Raw genomic sequence first — 19,626 nt, 5'->3', positions numbered from 1 at the left:
CGGTGCAGAATGCTCATACACCTCTTATAGGAGTATTGCTCAACTTGAAAGTTAGTATTTGGGAGTATATGTTTGGGAATTTATATTTGAATTTATAATGCTCTATTTGAATTCATATAAATCTAAATTGGAAGGTTTGAAATTGGTAGCTGTAGAATATCAATAGGTAGGTGAAAGTCATTCAACCATCTCATCAACAGTTGAAGTCAATCTGTAGCTTCCATGTTCCCCCCCCCCCCTTTTCTCTCTCTCTCTCTCTCTCTCTCTCTTTCTCTCTCTCTCTCTCACACACACACACACACACAATGCACCTGGCCAGCAAATTAAAGAATTTTAAAGTTGTATAAGTTAAGAGAGAGAAGAAATTATATTTAAGATAATACAGGCACTCAGAAAAAAAAATTGCGACGCCAATGATCGGACTTGACAGTCAAAGTCAGCATTGGGGAAGATCGGACGGCGGTGGCGGCAGCTTTTGATTGGGCTGGGGGCCATCCAGAACAATCCACGCCATCCGCAAGCCCCAGCTTGTGTGGACATCGAAGTGGCAGTGCATGAGCCACACGCCTGCAGTGCATGAGCATCACCAATTCAATCAGCGCACCAGTTAAGCACTTGAACAGTTGTATATGTTCACAAGATCACGCCCTTGGCTTATGCATAGTGCCCGCATGCAATAAATAGATTAAAAATCAAAATAAAAAGAATGTGATTTTTATCCTCTTAAAAAATCTACACTATACTGCTATTCATTTACATTAATGGTATATGGCATGCCATTTATAAAATCCTTTTTATTTTGAAAGAAACCTTAGTTTGACATGCCTTAGTCTAGACACTAATATAACATAATAGTCCCTTGGAACTATTTCTCCTGGTTTTCACAGCTAAATATGTTATAAATTTTCTTAGAAAATGTTTGGCACAAGAAGAAGATTTGTTTGTAAATGAGACATGCTCTTAATAATGAGACTATTATATACACTGCGTAGACACCAAATTTAACTTGATTATGTTATATATATATTTAGTTAAATTAGATAATTTTTTATAGGTTTAGTGTGTAATTAATATTTTTTTATGGACGAAAAAAGAAACTCTGCGTCAGAGCGGACATTAAATTTTTTTTTATGTATATCATACTCACCTGGATTGTCCGCCAGGAAGCGAATTGCAACCCACCCACCGGCCGGCACGCCGAAGGTATTCCTCTCCATTGGATCCACTAGGTTGAAGTTGGCAGAGTCCTTACTCGGATCATAGTTGCCCAACCCTTCCCCAACAACAAAGAAATTAAATCCGTGAAGGTGCAGAGGATGGTTCTCCGCCCCAAGAATGCTCGTGTCCTGCAACACAAGCTCCACACTCGTGTTAAATTGCAGCACCACGGCCCGCGTCCCGTTGGTCACGAACGTATTATTCGGCGGCGTTCCCGTGTAGTTGAAAGCCACTGGCGGGTTAACCGGAAAATCAGCCGTGTAAACGCCGTTGGACTGGCCAAAGAAGTGAGCCTGCAGAAGCGCCGTGGACGGGAGCGCGAAGGACACGTTGTTCACCGCGGCGGCAAACTTCGTGCCGTTGGGTCCTTGACAAGTGGAGTTCGCCGGGCAGGGGCTCGACCCGAGGCCCACCGTGAAGAAAAATTTCTTGTCCACCGTTCGGGGCACGTTCGCCGGGAACTTGGCGGAGGCCAAGCTGCGAAATTTTCTGGTGAAATTTGCGACGAAGGCGGCGGTGGCATTGATGGGGGGGAGGGTAGGTTTGAGGAGGGGAAGTTTGGTGTTGTGGTGCTGGGAGGGGCTGTTGTAGTGGAGGATGGCGGCGGTGGTGGAGTTGTCGATGGTGCCGAGGCCGGTGAAGTAAGGGCGGGCGGTCATGAGGAAGGTGGCGTTGGGGACGTAGGGTTTGGTTTGGAGAAGAATGTTGGTTGTTTGGCCGGGGGTGATGAGGAGGACGTCGGTGTGGAAGGGTTTGAGGTAAATGGCGTCGGCCTCGACCACGGTGAAGGTGTGGTTGGCGATGCTGAAGAAGAGCTGGTCATTGATTGCAGCGTTGATCAGGCGCAGTAGGTACGTCTTCCCGGGCTTGACCTTCAGCCTGAACGTATCTGCGAACGCCGGCATGTGCTCACATTTCAGTTTTCCATGAAAAGAGGAAGATATTAACATGCTCAACTATATATGCAATTCATTGCAAACTCTAGCTCCCTGAATATATATTTTTGAAAATGATATTTATAATAAATTTATTGTTCGGTACCTTACAAATAATTTTAGTTGAAATATATATTCTTTTAACTAGAAAGATAGTTCAAGAAAAGAAATGTTGGTGTTATTTTGAGAAGTTTGGGATACATTTATAAAAATGTGTATAGCTAAGGAGGTAGCACAATGTGTTATTTATTTATTTATATATTTTTAAAAATTTTAAAAGTTTAGTGCATTTGTAACAAGGTGCATGGTGAATAGAATCCTAATTATTTATGAGAAATGTTTATTGTTTCTCCATATGTTCACGAATATGACAATAGTTTACATATTTATAAGCATTAAATTTATAAGGAGCCAGGCTCATTGTCAAAATATTTTATATCCGAAAACATGTAGGTGGACATCAGGGTGGGGCAGGTCCTTATATAATTTCTTATTATGCAGCTAGTACAAAAAAAAAAAAAAAAAAAAAACTTTGGCTATTGATCAAAATGCCTTCAAACACCCTCCTATTCATTTTTTGCTTTTCATTCTCTTTGTACGTAGTTATAGGACAGCAATAATTTTAGATTGTTAAGTGATGACCCATTTTTTAAGTAATGATCTATTTTTCACGCAGTGGGCATACTTAAAACTTGCTCCTACTCCTTCTCTTCCTTCATCATTGTTGGTCCTTCTTCGTAGTGGTCATTGTATAGTAAGAGAGCTCACCCCCACCTTTAGATGATAAAGCCGTCTTTTACATTCCATAGAGACAAATCAATAGAAAATGTTACAACCCATTGTTGTTCTTTTGACAATGAATCACTCTGGTACAACAAGTTAAAGTGATTTCTACGCTTCGTCCCCGGTGCATAGGGCTGCACCTCTGCTCTGATTCACCACCAGGAATCCAAAGGAAAAAAATGCTAATAAGAGGGTTTATGGACCTTTTTTGTGTCCTCTGAAACTGTTTTTAGCAAGCTATCCCAACCATTGGAATCGATTTTTCCCCTATGGTTTGCTTCGGTGCGCCATTATTAGGCAAAATTGTAAACTTTAGTTTGGTTAGTAGAATTTAAAATATACTTAAAATGAAATAAATATTCATAAAAATATATATATATATATATATATATATTTTTTTTTTCAATGAGGAGTTAGATAGATCTCTCTCGTGATTCTTTTTTGTTTAGTTTTCAAGAAAACATGTGATATTCACCACCTCATTTTCAAATCCATAAAGAAATAATCATATATATATGAAATGCAGTGGCATAAGAATACCTTTAGAAGAACAATTGTACAAAGGTCCGGGAAGACCATTAATGGTGTACGCATCCGAAACATTTGGACCTGCACCCGTCTGCAGCGCCTGGCTTATTACTGCCTCTGGATCTACGTTCCACCACTCCCCTTTACATATTACGCACACCATACATTATAATAATTACAGAGACAAAAATTAGCGGCAAAAAAAAAAAAAAAAAAAAAAAAACAAAATAAAGGGAAAGAAAGGAAAAGAATGAAGGAAATCAGATGCCTTATGTAATTACCAAAAATGATGGGGACTTCCTTGTAAGGCTTCTGGAAGGGGTAAGAATCGTTGCGCTTGGGGAGGATGATGATGGGTCCATACAGAGTTGCTCTGAGCCAGGAGATATGGGCATGCCAAAGGAGAGTTCCCCTCTGTCCGCGTACTGTAAAGTTGTAGGTGTAGGCCTGACCCGTCTGTATCGGGCACTGGGTTACGTAAGCCGGTCCGTCGAACCAACCGGTTTGAAGCTGCCGAATCCCATGCCTGCAGCCACCCTCATTCATAACACAAATTAACCAATACATATTACAAATATATGTGTATGTATGTAAGTGCGTATATGCATATATGTATGTTTGGGAGGTTGTATAGGTGTGTTTTGGTGCATACCAGTGAATGGATACATTGTTGGGAACATGATTAACCACCTTAATGACGAGGCGGTCGCCCTCTCTCGCCACCACCGGCGGCCCAGGGAAACGGCCGTTCACGGTTATTATGCTCTTTGTCTGGCACAATCTCGTCACGTTCTGTAACTTAATCTGATATGCATATAAATTAATTAATTAAAAACCATATATGCATTTTAGCTACGTGTTATTAGAGGTGGAATTTGAAAAATAATTAGCAAAGAAACAGTAATAATATTATGTTTCTGATAGAATTTCGAGTTTGGACCTCGGATTTGGATTAATCGGAGACTGAAATCAAATATACTAAAGATAGGATAAGTTTTTCTTCTTCTGTGGTAATTAACTAGCTAGCTATAGATGCATGCATGCATATGCATGCTTACGTTGAATGTGTAGCTTCTGGTGACGCTTGCATTTGTAGTGACGACGAACTCTGGCAGTAATAGGACATTGGCACAAAAACTGACGAGCAGAGCTGCCATTCCAGCAGCTGAGGCAGGAAGAAAAGAACCCATCTCTCTCTCTCTCTCTCTCTCTCTCTCTCTCACACGCACACACGCACGCAAACACACGAACAGAGCAGGTATATAATAGAGGTGCGGGGAGAGCTAAATGAGAGGCACAATGAGGCTAATTATATAGAGACAATTAATTAGGTAATGAGAATATGAAGCGAAGGGAATTTTCGAGAAGAGTTTCATTATCATGGTTGAGACGGTCACCTTGTGTGCTCCGCTTTGCTCTTGGTCGACCTGAATTTTAGAGTGCTCATAAAGTAATATTTTGCTTTTCTTTAACCTTTAATTAATTAAAATCATGATTGCCAAACTATAACCTTTTTTCAAGTCACTAATTTTAGGATTAATAATAATTAACATATTAATTGGGGGGGTAAGGAATTACCAAAATGCCTTGTTGTTTATAGGAGAGATCTGTCCCTCTATTTTGTATTTATGCTTATTTCCTAGATGCCAAATATGTGCCAATTGGATCTTCCTCTTTATATGTTTGATATTAATGAATGTAAAATCCATTTGTCACATGTTTAACATGTAGAAACCATGCACATAGACTTGTGCAGAGACAAGTCCCTATATAATTTTTCATGTTATTCTTATATATTTAGAAGACAATAAGGTTCCCAAAAGTTTCATCAATGGGTGGACATGTGCGTGGCTCCAATTAACCACGCCCTCTATCTTCTCCATGGATGCTCCTAAGAAAAAACTTTTGAAAAGCTTGGTATCATGGTCCTACATCTTATATTCGCGACACATGTCAAATGGCTTGTTGGGCTACCTTTGAAAGAAAAATTGATTAACATGGATTTATTTATGGAGATGTCAGAGGAAAAAAATTGAATGTCACAATGACATTGCAATGGATCTATGAGTAGTTGTCATGGTGAAGTTTTCAGGTTGTGATGAGTGATCATTAGACCCATAGATGGTTACATGTATGTATTTGATAAAAAATTGAGCACCTTTTGAGAGATGATATGGATTCAGATGAGTAGGTGCCAGATTGGTTATGAATAGACTCATTATATCAACTATCCTCAAAAGTGCAAAGATAGCAGTAGAAGCGTAAAAATCATAGGAGGGAGAAAAGACAGAAGTGAAAGGACTTAGGTTAGAAGGGGTATGAAGAGATAGAGAGATAAGAAACTAAAGGGATGGAGAGTTAAGAGACTAAGGGAAGAAGAAAATGAGAGAGAAAGAGAAAAGAGGAAATAAAGGAACTGGATCTTGTTTAATTAATGCTAGACTATTATATGATGTTTGTTTACTTGAGTTGGAGATCCCTTTACAATAACCATTACATATATTTATATCCTTCTAGAGTCACCTACTTTAATTAATTTACGGTTACAAGAACAAATTCAAAATAATAAATCCTAATAAAAAAAATATTTAAAACTTAATCATAAATTGAGATTGTTTCTTAACATTAAAATTCCAAATTATTATAGGTGACTTCTTGCCTATTGCTTATCCTCCTTGTCGCTTAATGATGGGTGACCTTTATTTGATAAGTTAGGCAACCATCGTTGCCTGTTGACTCAATGTTTCATATTGTCTAGCTGATACGTGATTCCATCTTATAGGTGACTTGTGTCTCACTGGCGGTATTTATGCCTCCTCTAGGCAATTCTTTACGTAGTCACTTTCCTGAGTAGGCGAAGCATAATTCACCTTGCTAGGAGAGCACTTTTTTATAGTGACTATCTTAACTGAATGATTGCTATCACATTTCGAGCAGCTGCACAAGGATAACACAATCAATGCCCTCATGGCTGCTCCCTTTAGTTACTTGTAACACTTATAAATGAGTAACCATAAATCACAATCTTAGTTTTATCCAATCAAAACGTGTTATACCCCTCATTTATTAGGCAATTCATACTTAGAATATTTTATAATTTCTCTGTGTTGTCAATCATGATGTGACAAATCATGCATTTGAGGGGTATATAAATCATGTCAATAGCAAAAAAAGGTGATATATATTCGTGACTCACAGTGGTGATCCTCCACTTTGTTGCTGTAATAGATAGGTGACTTTCAAGAGGCAATCTTGGTCAAACAATTTCTTAATCCACCAGTCACTTAGTTGCCAAAATGGTTAAGCAACCTTCCTTAATTGCTTGTTTTTGTCTAACTGCATGACAGATACTTCACGATACAAATGTTAATTTCCAAATTTTCTTTGTTTTTCATTGTTTTATTTAAATCTCTTCCTTGTTTTTTCTTTCATTCATGATCAACAATATGGAGGGTATCGAATATTTGGAAGCATTATATTCTTTGTTTTCCTTCTTCTTGGGGAAAAGGTCGCCCATTCATCTTTAGCTAATTTTCCATAGGATTCATTGGAGGATGCAATTTGGAGATTATTCTTAACTCCCTCCGATGGGGTTTTGGTTCTACTGAATGAAAAAAAAATAGAATATATCATCACTATCGCTTGGAGGTTTAAATTGATGTGTGCCAAATATCCTTTTACAAGCAAGTAGATTGCTAAAATAAAAGCATTCCTTCAAGAGGCTCCTATTCATAATGCCTTCTTTGAGATCTTGTGGAGATAAGATACATATATCATTGAAGATAAATATCTAAAATGCTACTTAAAACACCTTGGATACTAGTACCATTATTTGTATGGTAAAAAATGCAATGATTTTCAAATGGCGACGAGGCTAATGCGCAACAAAAGGGAAAAAAAAGGTGTGGAAATTAGTGGTCCAAAATCACCTGGCTAATGTGCATTGCAATAGTTTTGAAGATGACATTGGCTGATGAAGAGGACTCCCTCCAATGGCAGATCCGTCTACCCGTACCAAGATGTTAGGAGAATTAGACTAGCACTCTTTTTATGTTATATTTCACTGGATAAGTCTTAGATACTAGCTGAATTTAAATAAACCTAAATAAAACCCAATCTTTGCTTCAAATTATTTTCCATCATAGCTTAGATGATGTTTTCCCTGCCTTTTATTCTGACTACTTTTTTGAGAACAATTCACTTTACCTCAAAATAATCAGCTTCATGCTAGGTGAGGTCTGAAGCCACCTCGCCTAATTAAAGAAAGAATATGATCGATGTCTTCCTAACTTCTCTATTTGCAACAATCACAAGTCGAAACCATCGATATTCCTTTGACCTGAATTCTATCATCTACAACCAAACATCTAAACCAGACTCTCCATAAATACATTGAGATTCTTCTGGGCAATAAAGAATGCCAAAACTAGTCATTCCACATAAAATTATCACTTCTGCTCCTCACTGTCTTCCAAGCCCTTTTTGTAGAAAACGTACCGTCAGGGGCATGCTTCCAGAAAAAAATATCCTGCCCACTTTTACCGGCCAGCACTTGATGCAAATTTCCAATGTTTTAGTGGCCCCAACCAATTCCAGTAATAAATAAGAGTTCCAATTCTTATTCAGCCAGCAATCCTTAATACAAAGTTTCTTGTTTACAATATCCTCAATGCGTATAGATAACGAGCCTAATGACAGCCACTTATCGAATCAAAAAGAAGAGTTCCCACCTCTCACCAAAATTTTAACATTATCCATAACTTTTTGAATGGTGGCCATAATTGATTTTCAGAATGGCGTCGGGCAAGTGTGGTGTTGGGGATTCCTTTCCAATGATCACTTCTTTGGAAAAACATAATTGAAAATTGGTTCCACTATGCTCGAAAATTGTCTATTAAAGGTATTTTAATCGGGCCGATTTCGTGTTTGATTATGTGGTGCCTTTGGAATCAAAGATGTAAAGCGAGCATGGAAGAAGTTTATCAAAGTGCAGATCATATGTGGAGAAGTGTTCTATTATGGGTTAGTTTTATAGCTGAGAGCACCAATTCTTTTCAAAAATTGAAGAAGTCGGACATTACGATTTTGAACAAGTTTCACATTAAGCATCAGGGAGTTTGCGACAGGCATGGAAAAATTATTTTGTGGGTTAAACCTCCAGTAGGGTGGATAAAACTTAATTGTGATGGGAGCTGTAGGGGCAATTCGGGTACTTTAGGAGGTGGAGGAATTATTCACGATTGTCATGGCATGGCATAAGCGGCTTTTTCAAGATATTTTGGCAATGGTACGAATAATAGTGCGGAATTAAAAGCAATTAGAGAAGGAATTTGTTTGTGCAAACGATTGCATTTTTTAATGTGATTATTGAAAGTGACTAGCGAATTGTAGTTGATTGGCTTCGAAAAGGTAGATGTAGTTTGTGGTATTTTGCAGATTTTTGGGAGGAGCTTGTGGTGGAGCTAGAAGGAGTGAACGTCATGGTGACACATCAATATAGGGAAGATAATAGTGTGACTGATTTTCTTGCTAAAGGAGGAAAAATGAGAAACTATGTAATCTACGAAGAACAACACGTTTTACCACGTTATCTAAAAGGTATTCTTCGAATGGATAGGTAGGGTCTCACTTTCGTTTATTGTTAGTTTAAATATCGAGTTTTGTTTGGTGAGTTTTGATTTGTCTATGTTTGTTTTTGTGTTTTTATCTTCTTTGTTAGCTTTGTTTAATTTTATTGTCCTGGTTTGGTTGGTTGCTGGTGTTATTTATGGGAGGGTTTTATTTCATTTTTCTGTTATCTCCCTTTTTCTTATCTTGTAACCACGATTTTCCTTCGCCAAAAGTGAGGATTTATTAATAAATAATTAGAGGTACCACCCTCTTTTAGTTAAAAAAAAAAAAAAATGCTAGGTGAGGTCAGTTTAGGTAATATTCATTATGCGCTTTGCTTGGCGATCTTCGTGTAAGCCTACATACAAATTCTAAGATTGGGTAATTATGACTATTTTTAAGATTACTATATTGTTAAGTGACATATATCATTTTCTAAAGAGTAAGCATGCACCATTTTTTATTATTTTTTGTTTTTTTTTATCATTTTTGCCATTAAGAATATGTTATCCTTTCTAGGCTAGATGGTAGTTGGTCAAATTATTTGTAGGTATTACTTCTAGAATATTGAACTTAGAGCAAGTTTTAACGAAAAAAAAGTGGAGGATGGAAGAGGATCACCTGACAATGAGTTTAGACTAGGCCGACAGATGGTCCTCGTCTGACTCAAAGTTTGTGCTAAAAAACTCACCAATCTACACATCGAGCTTGAGATTACCTTCATTCACAAGATCATCTTGGGCTTCATTATCGACAGGGTTTAAGTCCTCAACCAAACATGTGTTACAATATTCTTCATATTTGGCCAAATAAGAATCATTCTTCTTTGTATTGTCATCAACCACTATGGAGTCTTTGTGATGTTGGTTGATGGTGGACTTGATCTCTTAATCTTCTTATATACAATTGGCTAATAAATCATTTGCATGATTTTCATAACTGATAGTCTATAGAATAGGATTATGTTGCTTCCAATATTGTTGAGTACTTTGGCCTAGGTCATCATGAATGATACGACTGTGTGGCTATTGTGGGAAAATGGGGTTCTCCCCCAAATTTCTTTCGGCAAAATAATATGCTGGTAGGCAATGGTTTGGCCATGCTCATAGGAGAGCCGTGGACAAATGGTAGTAGATGCATTTAAGCGTGTTTTTGTTGTCAATATTGAATTACCGAACATATCTCTTCACATGCCCTCCATCCAAAATCTTTTCTTAGTATGCATATTTCCCATGATTGTTCACATTGCACTTGTCACCTTATAAGAAGTGTGAGTTACTGCTCGAACACTTTCAATGTCTAATTGTTGCTAAATTATCACCAAGTCAGCATCGATAAGTCCGATTGGCTTTCGCAACATAGTGGTCTTACCTTTCATCTCTAGTAACTGATAGCAGAAAGGATCCCGCATGGGTGCACCATGTTGCAACATCCCTGGAGAAGATTCCTGAATGACGAGGAATAATAATATTAAAAGTTTGATGGAATCGTCACTAACTTGTTATTTACCTAGGTGCGGTTAGTTCACCTAACTATTACTCGTTGATTGGTGTCTAGACTAATCCAAGGCCAAAGAACTAGTAGTTTTAGTTTGCTTTTACTAGAGTTGGGATCGAGAGTTCAGTTATGCGAGGAGAAGGTACTAGTACCCCTACACACCCGTTCTACGAATGATACCTAATTAACCATGAATTAACTTTAAATTGAATCTAATAGTCTTTAATTAACTCCTTAAAAAAATATTTAAAATTTAAAAAGAAAATTTGAAATAAGGTGTGATTTAAGAATGTCTAATAAAACATCCAAAGGAGGGTATTTATTAGATAAACCCCTCCACAGAACTAATATAGGTGAGGTCTGAAATACTTTGTTTAATTATTGGAAGACACACACACACACACACAAATAAAATTCATACATATAATAAATTCATCAAATTTGAAAAAAAAAGTCTTTAAAATATTCCCAGATATTTCTAAATTTTTTTAGAATTTTCTAAAAAGTTTTCAACATTTTTTTGCAATTTTTTGGGAATTTTAAAATTTTTTTCCTTCATTTTGACATTTTTATTTTCCCATTTTTCTATTATTTGATTCAAAATAACTCAAATAGTTTTTATTTATTTTTATAATTTTCAATTTTTTTTATTTTTAAACAATTTTTTTCCAATTTTTAAAAACTAAAAAATAATTTTAAAATTAAATAAATAAATGTTCTCTCTCTCTCTCTCTCTCTCTCTCTCTCTCTCTCTCTCTCTCTCTCTCTCTCTCTCTCTCTCTCTCTCTCTCTCTCTCTCTCTGCCTTTGGTATTTATCTCTCTCCTCTCATAGAATCTCTTTCTCTCTTCCTCTTCCTTGTTCTCTCTCTTTTTCTCTACTTTCTATTTTCTCTAGTCTCTCTTTTTCTTTCGTTTTTCTTTGCTTCTTTGATCTGTCTTTATTTCTTTCTCTCTTCTTGCAGAATATCTTCTCTCTTTCTCTTCCTTATTCTATCTATTTCTCTGCTCTTCGATTCTTTCTCTTTTTCTCTACTTTCTGTTTTCTCCAATCTCTCTTTGTATTTCTCTACTTTCTATTTCTCGGAACTATCTTTCTTTTATTCTGACTATTGAACAAACCTAGAGATAAGTATTCTCATTCCTTACTTTTTTTTTTTTTTGTGAATCTTTTGGTTGTTTTCTTACATTTTCTTAGAATTCTCCTATTTTTATTTGCAATTTCTCATAAACCAAATGGGATCGGGGTTCGTTTGACCTTAGTTCTAACCCAGGTTAGGTTCTGGCTAGCTAGATTAGAGTAAGGCTTGGTAGGTTGGGTTAGCTGGCTCGGATTTGGGCGATTGTTGAATTAGGTGAGGAGCATGGGTTAATGGGCTTGGATTTTAGATTGGGAGGCAGGACAATTGGGCTTTGGTCTTCAATTTAATTAAATGGGCTGTAGGACAATTGGGGTAGGCTTGGATTTAATTAAATGGGTTGTAGGACAATTGGGCTAGGCCTAGTTGGGCCATGGGTTGAGTTTAATTAGGTTACATTGGATGGGTTTAACTAATTGGGCTAGGGTCAAAGGTCAATGGACCTAGGTTAGAGTTGGACTTGAGTCTCGAGTCATCAGGTTAGCTAAATTATATCTGGGTCAAGTTGACTTAGATCCGGGTCGAATCCTGAGTAATCAAATTTGGGTTATTGGATCCATATATGGGTATTTGCATCTGGGTTAACATTCAAGTCTAGGCAATCTAAATTCGAGTCAAATTCTTGAACTTTATTTTGATCCACTCCAAGAGCAGAAATTACTTTCTATTATATTAGAACACTAACTACAGAATTTGAAACTCAAAATTTTCTTAAAAAAAAAAGTGAAAGAATATAGAGCAAAATTAACTACTAACTTGTTTAGAACTCTCTACTCTGTAATTCTTCTTATTATCCAAGCCTTTTTCCATAGTTGGCTCTTCGTTGCTTTCGAAAATTTAAGCCTCTGAATCCTCAAATCTTCAGACTTCTATTCTTAACCCTCAGAATTCTTTCTCAAAATTCTCAATGAACAATTCCTTTTCTTTACTCTTAGTCACTGTCTATGTCTCAACTTCTGACTCTGTATTTTAGTTTCAATGTCCCTCTGTGTGTCATTATCCCTTTCTAAAATCCATTATTTATAGGCTTGGGGATTCATTCGATATAATACTGATTTGATCAATCAGCACCCAATTTAATCAATCAAATTTATTTCAAAATTTTCAATCGTTTTTTTTTTTTCACATTTTCCACATGTCTAATTGTTGGATTCTCTTTTGCAGGTTTGAAGCTAAAGATGTTGGCCTACTTATTTTTATTTCATTTTTTATTTTCTATTTTTTTATTTTTAATGTAAAAATTCACTTTCTTTGTACTCAGATTTTTTTTTTTCTTTTTTGTATTTTCTCATTTGATGGAATTAATAAAATTTGCCTAATTTTTGTTATATAAGCCTCAGACAAAATAGGGTGTCTACAACTGCCCCTCTTTATAGGCTTGTTGCTTAGGATGATAGTAAGACTTGTCTCTTAGTATCCTATAGTAACAAATTTATAAAGATAAGAGACATGAATTTTGGACCGAGCCTTATATAGCAAAACCCTAACAAAAGAAAAATATATGGATTTACAAAGATGCATGAAATCTAGGTCAATTCAACAAACTTATAGAGTAAGGTGTAAATTGTTTTAATTTATGAAAAGATCACTAACACAGGTCTAAGAACTATGCCACGTACCATGAAGGCATACAAATCATCACAATGTCAAAAATTACTACTCAGATTTTGGAACTAATGCCACACGCTTTTGAGACAATTGAAACAACTTGGATGTGTCTACTTAAATTTGGGAACTACTGCCACATACCTTTGAGATAACCAAAATAACTTGGATGCGACCACTCGGATTTGGGAACTAATGTCAAATGCCTTTGAAATAGCCAAAATAACTTGGAAGCAACTACTCATATTTGGGAACTATTGCCACGTGTTTTTGAGTAGTCACATCCAAGTTATTTTGGCTATCTCAAGCGACTACTCATATTTGGGAACTATTGCCACATGTTTCTGAGATAGCCAAAACAACTTGGATGTGGCTACTCAGATTTGTGAATGAATGCCACGTGCCTTTGAGATAGCCAAAACAACTTGGATGTAACTACTCTGATTTAGGAACTAATTCCTTGTGCCTCTGAGATAACCAAAATAACCGGATACGACTACCCGGATTTGGGAACTAATTCCACATGCCTATGAGACAACCAAAATAACTTGGATGCGACTACTCGGATTTGAGCACTAATGCCATGTACCTTTGAGATAGCTAAAATAACTTGAATGAAACTGTAGACATCCTATTTTGTCCAAGGGCCAAATATAACAAGAAAAGACACTTTTTATTTTTATACAATTACAACAGTAGAAAAATACAAAAAAGAAAATACAACAGAAAAAAAAAAAATGAAGTACAATACAGTGGAAATAAACACAGACAAAAAGGTGGTTGGTTGTTAAAATTAAATGGGTGTTGGAGATTAGCAATAAAAAGGTAGTTGGTTGTTGAAAGATTAGCAATAAATAGGTTGTTGGATGGTTGAATTTAAATGCCATAATAAATGCATCCAAGCCTATAAATAAAGTCTTCTGAAGAGAAAATGAGGGAGGAGAAAAAAAAAAAAGGAGCTTCATGCATCCTGGAGACAGCTAAGAAAGAGTAAGGGAGAGAATACATTTTTTTTTTTTTTTGTTGCTGAAAATTCAGGATTAGAGGTGCGTGCGTAGTCAACTTGATCTTGACGATTGGATGGTGATTTCTTATTCGATTGAGTGAAATGTTTGAAAGGTTGTTCGTGACTCATCCTTATTCATTTTGATCGGTTAGATTTTCTTTAGGAGCTTTGTAAATTTGGTAGTGTGGCTTAGATAGTAGCCCCATTGCACCAGTAGCAACTTTAGGTAAGGAAAAGCCTTTAAAAGTCATAGAAAAAAAATTCCAAAAAATTTATATAAATTTTTTGAAAAATAGGGGGTGTTTTAAAGATTATTTTTGTCAAAATTTAGTGATTTTTCTTGTTTTTATGTGTGCGTCCCTATAATTTAGAAAATGGCAATAATGTATTTTACACCTCATTTGTATTAGCTCTGTGGGGGGGGGGGGGGGGGGGAGGTTATCTAACAAGATCCTCTCGTTTGGAGGTCTTATTAGATATTTCTAAATCGCATTGAGGTTTTTAACCTCATGTTAATTTTGTTCAATTATTTAGTTATTTATTATTTTATCTGTTTGTTTTAAAGGAGATAATTAAAGGCTATTAATTCGATCTAGGGATAATTCAGAATTGATTAGGTACTGTTTATAGAATGGGTGTGTAGGGAGTACTAGTACCTTCCCCTCGCATAATTGAACTCACGATCTTGATTATGGTAAAAGCTAACTGAGTTTATTAGTTCCTTAGACTAGGTTTATACTAAGAACCAATCAAATGAGTAGTAATTAGGTGTTCTAACCACACTTAGGAAAATAGGTTAGTGGCGACTCAAAATCAAAATTTTCAACCTCATATTTTATTTTCTCGCAGTTTCGGGCCTTGCTCCTGGACATCGCGATAGTTTGGCGATTTTGCTGAGGATTTTGGAGAGTCGAGCCAGTAATTAACTAGGAATTATCCCAAATATGAATTTAATGAGTATTTTAATTACTCCACGATGTTTTGTGACTATTATTTGTATAATTAAGATTATTTGACTATATATGTATTTGGATGGGCATATCTAACAATGGATGACATATGGGGTTGAGGGGGATAGGCTAAATTTGTGAGCACACACTTTCATGAGCCTCCTACCTGGGCTTTACCATCAAGGATTAGATAGGGGTGTAGTACCATTAGTTCTCACAAGACAAGGTCTTTGGGAGTGCGTGAACTGTTCCGCTCAGTTTTTTCCTTGTGTCGTTTCCTGCATTCTACATCCATTTTAGACTTCATACTACTTAGTCATAATTCTGGAAGGCCCAAATCACCTTTTGGACAACTCAGTAATGGTATTCGATATATGAAGAAGAAATAGAGATTCAGTAGTGTTTTGAGGTCCAACAAAGTCATCAACATAGTAGTTGAATTGAAAGAATTGAGGTGATTGAGGAATGAATTGAGGGTCAATATGGTCTCGTTGGAGCATTAAGTGAATTAATCGTCCCAAAATTCCAATCGTTGTGTCTTCAAGAAATTCCCACTCTTCAGAGAGAACTTTTTAGTGGCTAGGTCTTACCTCAACAGAAATGGAGATTCAAAGAAACGGTGTGGCTATAAGGAAATGTAGGTCCGCTGGGGAAAGATCTATCAGGAGCGGAATGCTTGGTAGATGGGACAATTCTTAGGAGTTAGTGAAAGAAAATAAATTTGCCTGCAAGTTGGGGAAGATAACGTGAGTCTAAATTAAGGATTGTATATCAAGAATTGGGTTGATTTGGGAATTTTCATTAGGTGATAAAGTTTTTCAAGAATTTTGGCAAAGTAGTTGTTTTAGGTTGCATTTCATTCATGCATAATCAAGCATGCATGGTCATAGCCAATGGGTCCTTGCTCATGTTCCAGTTTCACACAAAAGAAGTATGCTAGGGTGGTAGAACTAAAATGTGGGGTTCTAACATTAAAACAATGCAATCTTTCTACATCCTTATAATACTAGATGGAAAGCCAAGATCATGGGAAATACTTAGAAAATTAAGTGATGGGCTTGGAACATGGCCAGAAAGAAAGGGATGCTCATTTAATATAATTCCATGTTGGAACACCAGACAAGTGTTCTAATACCCAGTGGTGATCGAATAAGTGAAATCTTTCTATAAAAGGGCAGCACCCATGATTTCTTTTTGTTCATATTATTTTGATATAAATAAAATAAAATGCATTTCAGTATCATCTCATTAAATTATCCTATCAACTTTCGTAGAATTTTGTCTACTTTTGCTTGTGTTTTGTGCATTTATATAGGAGATGATTGTGCCAGTATGGAAGACTTGAAACCAATAATTGGCTTTGAGAATCCATTTCAATAGGTTGAAAAAAATCTTGTGCCGAAAGAGTATGTCAATGATCTAGAGTGATCCTCATTAAAAAAAAAAAAGGACTCCGAATGATCATATGTTGTAATGAAGACCTTTCTAGGAGAGGCTTTGCTATTGGTTGGTATGGACGGGAATGATATACCACATCGTATCAATTTGGATGTTGTAAAAAGATTGCATGATGTATCGTGAACCTCTTGATGAAATTAATAAAATTTCTTCATTTTTTATTCTGAAATTATGGATAGTGTCTTATGGAAATTACAATTATGTTCTGATTGATGGGTGGCCATCTTTGGTTGACCATTGTATAAAAAAAGAGCCCAATAATGAGTTACCACTTGTTAATCCATTTGGGCCTGAATTTAAACTAGCTCTTTCTTAAAATCAATTTTCCAAAAACTTTAACATGGGTTTGGGTCCTTTGGTGTTTGCCTAAAGGGTGGCATGCCATTTTTCTGCTACCTAAAAAGAGAATTAAAGAATAAATCTCTTGACAATCTTGTTGAGCCTGAAAATTTCCTTCATACGCCATCCAGGGACCATCCCCCACATTAAGGCAATGATAGAAAGATTAGCATGAAGCCCTAAGAAAATCCAAAAAAGATGAATGAACCAGGCCCCCACAGAAAAGAAAGCATAAGGTTATAGTAGAAAAAAGGAAAGTGCAAAAGTGTTGACTTTGGTGTGATCTCAAGACAGGGGTGAATTGGGTTTTTTTTTATTTTAAATTTGCGACTAATTTAAACGTTACGTCAATTCACCACATATCATATCCCATTCATGATACAAACAATTATGTAAAATAGTTAAGCTGTGAGTGCGAGCATACAAACACGTGTGCTGCATATCTCATTTAAATTAATTCTGTGTGCATGCAATATGGTTATAACAAAACATGAAAAAGCATACACATATTGAACTTAAAGTGCATAAAGTAAATGAGATAAGGAGAGAGTAACACATAGATTTGTTATTGAGGTTCGTTGAGCATACCCCCCCAAAGGATTCCACTATACTTGCTTATTTAAACGGGCGGAGTAAAAGCCATTACATACTCTCCTTACGAGGTGAGGAAAATCCCTATTCAATTTTAGGGCTGAATCGAATTGGTCTCACTTACGGGTCTGAGACTCCCCAATTCAATATCGGGCTGAACCCCATCGGTCTCTTTTATGGGGTTGAAACTCCCCACTTTAATTTACGGTTTGAACACAACCAGTACAATGAAAACAAATTGTGTACAAGATAATGCTTTTGAAATATAAGCAAGGATGTACACGATAAAGCTCATAAAATATGCATTCTCTAAAGATATGAAATAATGTCTAGTAGAGAACGGGTGTGTTTCTCAAAATGATTTTTACACTATAAAGATTTTTCAATAAAAGCATGAATGCAAAACTATATTTCTCTAACAACGTATTTACCATAGAAATATGTGGAGAAATCTCAAAGCTTACTCTTAAGATGATTTTCAAAGTGAAGAGTAAATGAGAGTAGAGAGCTTTGAATGAAAACAAAATGCCCAAATAAACACGCTCTTGTAAAAATGATTTTCAAGAAATAAATAAAAGAGAGTTATTGGAGAGTAAAAATATTTTCCCCAAAATGATTTTTGAAATGAAAATGTAGTTGGGGGAACTTTGATTAACTTAAAGATTTGAGAGAAAACATTACTAATCAAAGTTGCTAATTTTGACAAATGAAGGGGTATTTATAGTTTTTCTAAAAATTATGACCGTTGGGGATCTATTGGGATTTTGGAAATATTTTAATTAAGTTTTAACCTTAATTAACCTGGTAAAAAAATTGCAACCCGAGAGTTTCGGTCGTCCAAGCCATAGGTTCGGTTGCCCGAACACTCACAAAGAGAAAAGTTAAGTTTTAAGTTCGGGTGCCCGAGGGTAAGTTCGGTTGTTTGAAGTTAAGGCGATTTTCCAAAAGTCCAAGGTTCAATCGCTTGGTCCTGAGTTCGGTTGCCCGAGGGTGATTTGAATATGAAGTTCGGGCACCCGGTGAAGGTGAAAAGTGACTACTCTAAGGTTTGGTCACCCAGGGACACTTAGTTCAATTTGGTTCGGTCGCCCGACTCAAGTCAAACTTGTTGACCAGTCAACCATTTGGTCAACCGAGGCAATTTGACTTGCTTGGGTTCGGTCGCCCGAGACCTCACAAACTAAAGCCTAAGTCATGTTTCAGTTAAAAATTAAGTGCAGCGACCTAGGGTCTATCTAAGGTCTAGGCATATTAATTTATCCTAAAAAACCTAATGTTGGTCGAAGCCCTAAGGTCATTGATTAAGCTACAGTCTGTCTACAGCATTATTGAGCATCCAAACATATCATGTATGCATATGCAATATATTACAGACCATATAGAAAAATAAATGCATATACAACTGAAATATGTCTTCTTCTTCCTTTTTTGCTCTTTGACTCCATGGAATATGCTAGATTTGAGCTTTAAGACCTCCCTTGGCTTCCATGTCTTCTTGATCATATGTGTGACTTGAATAGTACCTGTTCACGCATTAAAATGTGCACATAAGATACACTTGTGTTTGTTAGTATCAAAACAGAGATCGAGCTCAAAAATCCAACAAAAAGAAAAAAATGAAAAAAAGGAAAATAATAAGGGGCATGTTTCATAGGTGATCCTTGTCCAAATATTACCTTCTACAAAATTGATGATCTTGGGCCTTATTAAATCATTTTCTTCTTTAGCCAATACCATCAGCTTACATTATAATCCAAATAAAAGTGTTGGATGGATTGGAACATAGTGTTGTCAGACTCGTTGTTAAGTCTGAACTACGTTATGACTTGATCCTAATAAGGTACATAGGCAACTTGTTCAAAGAACAAGTTGGTACAATCCTTTGCACTAACTGGGGCAAGAAATGTTATTTTGGGAAGGGGTGTTTGAGCCTTAGTTTCCCTTTTCTTCAGAAAAACCCTATCCTTAG

The 19,626-nt window shown here is 36.2% G+C and overlaps 1 protein-coding gene across 1 annotated transcript; it reads right to left on the bottom strand.

Moving 5' to 3' along the window:
• Positions 1–85: 85 nt before the first annotated feature.
• Positions 86–4,779, bottom strand: LOC131159505 (laccase-10-like). The gene is made up of 6 exons (XM_058114466.1): positions 4,523–4,779; positions 4,117–4,268; positions 3,746–3,990; positions 3,477–3,605; positions 1,148–2,107; positions 86–567 (listed from the first exon to the last, which is right to left on the bottom strand). The coding sequence occupies exons 1-6, from the start codon at positions 4,652–4,654 to the stop codon at positions 437–439; spliced, it is 1,749 nt and encodes a 582-aa protein (XP_057970449.1). The 5' UTR covers positions 4,655–4,779; the 3' UTR covers positions 86–436.
• Between the last annotated feature and the right edge of the window lie 14,847 nt (positions 4,780–19,626).

The sequence above is a fragment of the Malania oleifera genome, chromosome 7 (genome assembly GCF_029873635.1).
Source record: "Malania oleifera isolate guangnan ecotype guangnan chromosome 7, ASM2987363v1, whole genome shotgun sequence".
NCBI lineage: Eukaryota > Viridiplantae > Streptophyta > Magnoliopsida > Santalales > Ximeniaceae > Malania > Malania oleifera.
Note: the sequence above shows the minus strand (reverse complement) of the source record. Positions and strands in the feature narration are given on the sequence as shown.

Bases quoted from the DNA above. Each gene is read 5' to 3' on its own strand.
- LOC131159505 (XM_058114466.1), bottom strand. From the start codon at position 4,654: ATGGGTTCTTTTCTTCCTGCCTCAGCTGCTGGAATGGCAGCTCTGCTC. The intron at 3,991-4,116 runs GTATGCACCAAA...GGGTGGCTGCAG, and splicing joins AACAATGTATCCATTCACTG to GCATGGGATTCGGCAGCTTC. The intron at 568-1,147 runs GTGAGTATGATA...CATGCACTGCAG, and splicing joins CTTCCTGGCGGACAATCCAG to GCGTGTGGCTCATGCACTGC.